This window comes from Nicotiana sylvestris, chromosome 7 (assembly GCF_000393655.2).
Source record: "Nicotiana sylvestris chromosome 7, ASM39365v2, whole genome shotgun sequence".
NCBI lineage: Eukaryota > Viridiplantae > Streptophyta > Magnoliopsida > Solanales > Solanaceae > Nicotiana > Nicotiana sylvestris.
The window spans coordinates 16,971,126-16,974,263 of record NC_091063.1 but is presented as its reverse complement, the minus strand read 5'-3'; the positions used below and the strand labels follow the sequence as shown (position 1 = coordinate 16,974,263).

At 31.0% G+C, this 3,138-nt stretch overlaps 1 protein-coding gene across 1 annotated transcript; it reads left to right on the top strand.

Annotated features, from left to right (window-relative positions):
• The first annotated feature begins 793 nt into the window (after positions 1-793).
• LOC138872789 (uncharacterized) lies at positions 794-1,396 on the top strand. Its single transcript, XM_070151205.1, has one exon. The coding sequence runs from the start codon at positions 794-796 to the stop codon at positions 1,394-1,396; it is 603 nt and encodes a 200-aa protein (XP_070007306.1).
• The last annotated feature ends 1,742 nt before the right edge of the window (positions 1,397-3,138 follow it).

Below are 3,138 nucleotides of genomic sequence, written 5' to 3'. Positions count from 1 at the left end.
TTTCGAAGATTGTGGATACGTAGAGTTCACACTTAAAAAACTTTGTGGAAATTAATGAAATCACTCACCTTAGCCTGCCTTAGAAATTTACGAGCTGTTTGGTTGGAAATAAATTATTCCATAATTAATTATTTCGGGATAAGTTATCTCACATTTTCATAGGGATAAAAGAATATAATAATCTCGGGATAACTAATTCCGGGATTAGTTATACCGTAATTTTTATTCCAACCAAATATGGAATAAACTCATCTTAAATTTAATTTCGAAATTAATTATCCCTTATCCCTCGTATCGAACGAGCCCTGTAACAGTTTAATATAATGACTGGCCAAAAGTGGAAATTTCACTATCTACAATAAGATAAAGCCCCTATCAAATTTGAACAAAAACAAGGCTATTAAAATGGACTTAAATATAAGGATGATGACAGCTAACAAAGTGAACTTCCAAAGTCCAACACTGGTCCTTCAAATAAATATTCTTAAAAACATTAGTTGGACCTACTTGACTTTCTAATTTCCTCAAACTACCCTTGGCCTAACCCCTTAAAAAACCAAAACTCCCTCTTCTCCATTAATAAACACAAGGGTATATTTGTAAAATCTACTTTCAACCCTTTCATTACTTCATATATGAAACTAGTATATAATCTAAAGTATTTCACCACTCTTTCTTGCACACATTGCAAAGTGCAAAAATCAAACAGTTTTCAAGAAAACTCTTCTTTTCATAAAAGTTCCTCCCAAGTTGAGTTTTTTTTTTTTTTTTTTTTTTCAAGAGAATGGAAAAAATGAATTTGAATAGCCAATTCTATTTTCTGAAAAATGCAATGAAAATTCTGCTTCCTTTTTCTGTATTTTCATTGGTGTTTTCTCAATATTCTTCAATGTTTCCTTTTCTTCTCAATTATTTTCATGACATTTCTTCATTATTTTCCATTCAACTTTTCACTTATAGCACAGAGAGGAATTATATTTTCCTTCTTTGTAATGGAATTCTTGTTTTTATAATCAAGAATTCAGGGTTAATTGGTAATATTTCTGACCTTAAAGAAAGTCACAAGGAGAAATCCAGAGAATATCAAAATCCAATTGCTTCAGAAACAAAGGCAGAAAAGGACAGCTCGATGTACAAAGTATTCTGTATTCAAACAAAGACAGAGAAAGTTGAAAACCAATGTGAAGAAGAAGAAGGAGGAATAATGAATCAGGATTTTGTTATTGTTGGAACAGCTGAGGAGAATGAAGATGAAGCTTATAATCAAGAAAATAATGTTGAAATTATTGAAGAAGAAGAAGATGAAGAAGAATTAGAAGAAACATTAGAAGAGTTGCACAAGAAGTGTGAAGATTTTATAAAGAGAATTAAGAAAGAGATTAATATGAAGAATTGATGCTGCAAAATTAATAATCAAGGATTAGCATCTATAACAAATAATATAACCATGTATTTACTAGTTCTACCTCAGGCTGACTTGATTTGCTTCACCTTTTCTTTTCCTTTTTCCGTATGACCCCCCCCCCCTCCCAACCCCTAATTCCATCTTTTTGGATGTAATTTTTGAAAGTATTGAAGCATATGACAAAAAAGAACATTTCCGACAGAAAACTCGTTTTGATTTTATTATTATATTGTTGCTACTGCTTTATTTTCTTCTTTATTGCTGTAATTTTTAGCCGAGAGTATCGAAAACAGTCTCTCTTATCCGTAGATTTCACTTGTGGAATTACACTGAAAATGTTATTGTTATTGTGCTGAAAAAAAAAAGGATGAACTTTTATTTAAGTACAACGTTAATTTTTTGAGGTAATGTCATTTAAAATTCAACTACAATGTAACTAATAAATAGCTTGAGTTGATAACCAGAAAAAGAAGCTGTAACCGTTTAATTCTCCACACTGTAAATGTATATATCCTAAATGCTATTGTAATGGTAGCACGTAATAAAAGAAGGGGAAAACACTTACTCTCTCAAGTCAATAAATATTTAACTTGCATCTTTATTTAAGCTGGAATTAATTAGTACACATTCCCGCTTTAATTTATCAATTTTCATGATTAATTAAAATAACTTTACTTTTTATAGTAAATTAATACTATAATTTAATATAAATATTGGATGCGGAAAATTTTTTACCATAAAAAAAATACTATTTTAGTTTCTTTGGGACAAAGTATAAATAGCTACTACTATTAATCAGTACTTCTAGAAAATCCTTAGCATATTCCACATTTGTCATTTCTAATGTGCATCAGCCAAATCAAAATAAATATTTTCTTATTGTCCAAGTCTGCTTGGACAGTCTCGAACCTTTTAATCATAATTAGCAATCTTAATTCGTATCCCTTAAACTTATAATTAATCATAAAGTTCCGTAAAGAAAGATTCTGGTTCGGTTAATGAAATCTTTTTGGAGTTTGAAACTTTATTATTAATCAGAAAGTTTCCCTAAGAAAGATTTGGATTATTCCAACAAAGTATATTTTCATATTAAGAAATGAGATGAGATATAACAAAAATTTTATCCAAGTTGGAGATCTTCAGATTATCACAAATCTTTTCGTAACTAACATAAAAAAATCTTGAAGATACCCTTTTACGTTGTATAATTGCAAGTGATGTGATATTTTTTTGTTCCTTTGCTTGTTTTTTTAAGTCGGTAAGAAGAAACTTACGATGAGCGGGAGCCTAGGAGCAATGGCTAAGTTGTCTGACATATGAGTCACGAGTTTGAGTTATGGAATCAATTACTGATACTTGCATCAGGATAAGTGGCCTACATCACAGCCTCTTGAGGTGCGATCTTTTCCCGGACCATGCATGAATGCGAAATACTTTGTGCATCGGACTATTTTTTTTTAAAAAAGGAACTTATAATGAAGGGGAGCCTAGGAGCAATAGTTAAGTTGTCTGACCTATAGGTCACGAGTTTGAGCCATAAAATCAATCACTGATACTTGTATAGGGTAGGTTATCTACATCACACCCCTTTGAGGTGCGACCTTTTTCAGGACCATGCATGAACGCGAGATACTTTGTACATCAGATTATTTAATTTTTTTTAAAAGGAACTTACAATAAAGGGGAGACTAGGAGCAATGATCAAGTTGTCTGATCTATAGGTTACGAGTTTG

Excerpts from the sequence above, each read along its gene's own strand:
- LOC138872789 (XM_070151205.1), top strand. The coding sequence starts at position 794 with ATGAATTTGAATAGCCAATTCTATTTTCTGAAAAATGCAATGAAAATT.